The following is a 5,449-nucleotide window of genomic DNA, read 5'->3' as shown; positions in this document are numbered from 1 at the left end:
ATGGCGGTTTTGGACAGCTTAATTAACTGCAACTGCTGGAACTTTCTATTATTCTTCCTCCGGAAGTACAGATTTTGTTGAACAATTTTGTCCATATATTTCAAACGTTTTTTCTTCTGTTTTATTATTCTTATCTAATTTATGTTGAATGTAATTTTTTTTTCTCCTAATTTGACAAAAGCTTGAGTGAACTACGACGGGGATTCTAATTTTAGTTTTATGTTTTGTTAAAGTAGATTTGTATTAAAGTAGATTAAAGTTATAGTATTATGGAGAAAGTAATAACAAGAGAATGGTACGGAGATAGTATTAAGAAAATTAAGAAAACAAATGAAAGATGACATCAGTGGAGCAAACAAAAATACAATTTCTTGCAATAAATTGTGCATCCCCTTACAATTAAATAATCAAGCAACAATTTCCATACATGGTTACAGCCTTATTTTTCCTGAAACATGCCAATAAATTCCATGCGATATAAATACCATAATATCATGAAATTATCACATATGAAAAACTGACATAAATAAATGATCTTGAAAACATGGCAAACTGCATCAAAATGCCCAATGACTAATTGGATGTCTCACTAGCATTGGCACTTTGGGACAGCTCATCCTTCTCCTTACTCCAACTAATCCTATCCTTCGGGAAGTTCTTGAGCTCGGGACATTCCACATATTCGACGTACTTTAAACTACTAAATCCACGCCTGAGCTCTTCCAAGTCAGTTGGATAATCCAAATTTTTCAAGAACCTGAGCCGCAATATCTCCACATTCCAGCTTTCATTGCAAGGAATTTTAGCAAGCTTTCCACCTCTAATATATAATTTCTTTAAGTTTTTCAGCTCTGCTGGTTTCAGCATCTCTGATGCCTCATTTCCCGGATAACATCTGATATCGAACTTTTCAAGATTCTTTGGGAAACAATTGGCTGGTATCATAGGACTGGACTTATTATTTCCCCATGTTATGGTCAGTACCAAAAGTGTGTGCAGAGGTTTTAAGCCACTGAAATCTTCGGTAACCAAATGATCTCTACCAATTCTTATGGTGAGCTTCTTGAGTTTATTCAATTTGGAGAGATCAGATAGCCGGCATGACTGATTTTTGTTTCCAATGCTTCCGATCACAAAACCCTTCAACACCTCTAATTTAGAGAGCTCGGATATCCATTTTGGCATATGATCTAGTAGATAGCATTCTGAAATATCTAAAACCATCAGCTTATTGAACCAGCTTTCAGGGATTAATTCTGATCCAATTAGTTTCTTGAACCAACTTTGTTGGGGTAATTTCCATCTAAATGATTGTTGTTTTAATGTAGACCTTGGTTTCTGTGTGGACCTTGGCTTTTGTGGTAATTTGATCAAATTATGACAAGCCCTAAGGTCTAGTATTATTAGGTTCTCCAGTTTCCCAATTGATTCATGAATCTCTTCTATCCCCGAAATGCCTCGCAGGCTAAGGTAGGTTACCTTTTCACCCAAATTCTTTATGAAATCGGTTTTGTCGATCTCAATGTGGTCAATTGACGTGGTTTTTTTAGGCCCAGTTTCCCTGGCCTCTTTATCAACCTTTGTTTCTGTGTAACGCCAACTGCCAAGTTGAACCACCTGCAAGTTATCGTTGAAGCATATGCTGTCAGAAATGAGGTATTTCTCGTCGAGGTTTACATGTACTTTCTCTTTGAACCAATCACCAAAAAAGGGCGAACTAGAGTGTTTCCTTCGGTCAGAAATAAAGATGACACTATCCTTATTGGGGGGCAGCAACCACTTATGTACTGTGGGATTGATGGTGCAGCGATTGATTACTTCATCACGGTTTTCATTATGTACGGATTTGAGGAAACCCTTCTCCTTCAGATCAGAATAGATTTTGTTGCCACGCTTCTTAGATTCTTCCCAACTAGTCTGAGGTAAAAGCCCTAGACCAATCCACCAGTACATCACAAATCTCTTCTCCAGTTCTGTGTTTTCTAGAAAAATGCCAAGGCTATACAGGCAAAGAATGGAACAGATGTCCAACTCCTCTAGATCTTTTAAATCCTTGGACAATTCATTCTGTTGACCGGTTCTATTTGATGTTTCTGGGACTTCAGTTGTTTTGCCTTTCTGAGGCAAATCAGGTGCCTTCACAGTAGATATCTGTGATATCTTACCAAGAATATCATTTAGTTCGGTCGTTACAGTGCTTTCATTCATTTCAGCCCATTTCTCATTATAATCAATCCAGGGATTAATTTGTCTTTCTATCTTTCCAAAGAGACCAATTAGCATCCTTTCCCGATTTTGTATGCTATCAAAACTATCTTTTGTCTTTTCAACCTCTCTTCTAATTTTGTCGATGATTTCCGCCATCTCCGAGTTCGGAGAAACACTCTCCTTGGCTAATTCAAGACGTTTCAGTAGTGGTCCCATGAACTCTGCAATACTGACCTTTAACTTGGCTTCCTTCTGATTGTTGCTCATTGCAATGGCTTGTCAGACCTATGAAACAACAATTTTGTCTATTGAGGTTAGAGGACGAAAATATTATACATAACATACATAATAAAAATAGAGCTTGGCCACAATGACATCAGTGTTATTTCAGCCATAGTAACACTGACTACAAAATCCATCAAATATGCTTGAAACAACGAATCCAAACCATTAAAACCAATCTACTTCACAAGTGATGCATTTACATAAAAAAATATATAAATTTTAGATTTCATTTAGTATGAAGTCAAGTGGTAAAAATATAATGGAACATTTAGTGAATTAAAGTTAACTTAAAAATCTTTGTTTTTGACCGCTTGACTTCATATGAAATGAATTCCAAAATTTACAAATTTTCATGTAAATGCATCACCAGTTAGGTAGATCGGTTCGGATTCATTGTTTGAAGCATATTTGATGGATTTTATAGTCAGTGTAACTACAACCGAAATAACACTGATGTCATAGTACCTAGACTCATAAATCATATTGAAATTTAAAATATATTGTTCAATTCTAGACTTTTTTGTCGGTAGTTGTGTTGTAGTAATTCAAAAGAATGACATTTTAGATAGTATATATAATGGGATTAAATTAGATAATATTTATGTACATATGCCAAATTTAACGTTCTTCTCAATTTAGTTGAATATTTTGGTTTAAGATTAAAATACTTACTATATTAATTTATAAAAAAAAGTATAGTTTTGTGAATTAATATTTATCATGAATTCGAATTTCAATATTATGGAGTGATGCGTAATTTCTAAATGAAATCGATATATATATATTTTTTATATCTAGGTTTGATTAGAAGGGTTCTGAGAGTCAAACTATCTAGCAAAGTTCCTTAAAATTACAGGATCTTATTTTTAGGATATAATGAAAGATGCTGAGCCCCAATTCTGTATTATGGTGGTCATGGAATGATTGAGGTTATGTATTTATATTCTAGAGCTTGTTCTTAGTTTTTTATTTCTCTACTTTATCCTACCATAAGACGTGGCCTGTGAGTTTGTAACTTGTAAAGACCGCATCATTTCGTGCCTCATTAATTGAGCCACTTACCTTATGCTTTGTTACACCTTTATATATAAGTTTGATACAATGTTATTGTAACCAAATTGTAACTATCATTAATATAATCAACAAGTCACACCGTCGGATCAAATGGCTGAACTTTTAATGTCTTAGCAATAATATATTATTATACATATAATGTCATATATAATGAAAATACTCAAAACTATATAATATAATGCTTTTTTTTAATAAAATGATCAAAATAATAATAATATATTAGAGATAGTATTGTATTTCTTTATTAGAGGATCCTTTCTTTTCCTAATAAATTATTCTATAATTAAAATTTGTAATTCTTGATGCATAATAAGAATGAATTTTATGTGAGAGAAGTAATGTTGGATGATATATTCTCAAATTATAAATTAAAAAAAAATTCTAAATAGCGATTATTCCGTCATCGCGGAAAAATTACCAATATTATCTAAAGTCTCATAAAAAAAATTATAAATTCAAAAAATATATTATATATTTCTACTAATTACCAATATTATCTAAAGTCTCATAAAAAATAAGTAACAACAAATTGATTGAAAAATTATAATATTCATATTGAACCAGTTTAAAGTCCAAATTGTTATTCAAAATATCTACAATAATATCATAAACTATCTATTTTTTTCTATTCAAAATAACCTAGTACACAAGTTAGAGTTGATATATCTATATGATTCTAACTTGCAAGGAAGTGTTAGAGATCATTAAAACAATACATATGGGGGGAGACCTAATTGTTGTAAACATGCATGATGTATGAAGTTAATTGAAAATTTTACAGATTACATCTTTTTCTATCCTCCTTTCCGGCATGCTCCCGATGTTTATAGATTTCACCAACAGCAAAATTAGCCTTGTATTTTATATAAATAGTTATTGTTTATACTTTGTAAACATAAGAAATTATTCAATAAAGCAGTCAGTTCATTCAATAAAATAAAATTCTCATCGGATTCAATTCAGCCCAACCAAAAAAATGTTTACCTTGTAAGATATTATTTCGCTTATTGTAATTGTCCGTCAAAACTTAGGCACCAAACTTCGTGCTCGAATTCAGCTATCGGTGATTTCCAATAAAATAAATTTCACTGCGTCGCCAACATACATCCGAATAGAAAATTATTCAGTAGAAAAGATAAATGGGAAATCATTTATATCAAATTACCAAATTTAATTTGGGATTGGGGGAGAGAGAGAGATCTTGCACCATTTCAAAGAAAGGAAAGAAAAATATGAGACAGAGAGAGAGAGACTGAGAGAGAGAGAAAGAGACCTTGCTCAAGAGAGAGAAGCATCAGCGATGAACAATCAAATACGTCTAATGTTTATATCCGTGAGCGAACCTGAATCCAATTAAGATTGCGGGTTAACCTGGATCCGTCAACAAACCTTCTCATTCGCTTCAATTTAACAAATAGCAGGAGCTGCATACATTTGCTTTAAGAATAAATAGATTCTTTCTCTCTTTGTTTCTTTTCTTTTTCTTTATGCTTTGTTCAAAGCTGCGGCGAATGAGACTTTGAATTGTTGGAAATCGGATATATTCTTGGCTTGCACATGTTATTCTCTTTTCCCTACCTGCACTACGTGCATTTTCGGGTGCATCTTTCAAATAAACAAATACAATGTTATATATGAACGGAAATTACCAAATTACCAAGTTATATAAACAAATACAATGTTATATATGATCCAACGGTGGCTTAACAAAACAGTAAAATCAGCAGCCACCGTTGGATCAACAATTTTGTAAAATACTTAATAAATAGTAAAAAAATTCAGAAAAATGTAAAATTTGGTCTCCAAGCACATATTAATATGGAGAATAAGATGAACGGTTTGGATCGGCCATTTGGATTTTGAATTTTAGATTTATGGTCCA

The 5,449-nt window shown here is 32.6% G+C and overlaps 1 protein-coding gene across 3 annotated transcripts; it reads right to left on the bottom strand.

Annotated features, from left to right (window-relative positions):
• Positions 1-349: 349 nt before the first annotated feature.
• LOC144545293 (disease resistance RPP13-like protein 4) lies at positions 350-5,049 on the bottom strand. 3 transcript variants are annotated; one of them, XM_078293880.1, is made up of 3 exons: positions 4,841-5,049; positions 4,552-4,655; positions 350-2,493 (listed from the first exon to the last, which is right to left on the bottom strand). In XM_078293880.1, exon 3 carries the CDS (start codon positions 2,473-2,475, stop codon positions 574-576), a length of 1,902 nt encoding a protein of 633 aa, XP_078150006.1. In that variant the 5' UTR covers positions 2,476-2,493; positions 4,552-4,655; positions 4,841-5,049; the 3' UTR covers positions 350-573. The 3 variants fall into 3 exon arrangements, with proteins under 3 accessions (XP_078150006.1, XP_078150008.1, XP_078150007.1); XM_078293882.1 differs by having other exon boundaries at positions 4,911-4,925; XM_078293881.1 differs by lacking the exon at positions 4,841-5,049 and having other exon boundaries at positions 4,552-4,793.
• Between the last annotated feature and the right edge of the window lie 400 nt (positions 5,050-5,449).

This window comes from Carex rostrata, chromosome 27 (assembly GCF_964058835.1).
Source record: "Carex rostrata chromosome 27, lpCarRost1.2, whole genome shotgun sequence".
Lineage (NCBI taxonomy): Eukaryota > Viridiplantae > Streptophyta > Magnoliopsida > Poales > Cyperaceae > Carex > Carex rostrata.
The sequence above is the reverse complement of the archived record's forward strand: the minus strand, read 5'-3'. Positions and strand labels throughout refer to the sequence as shown.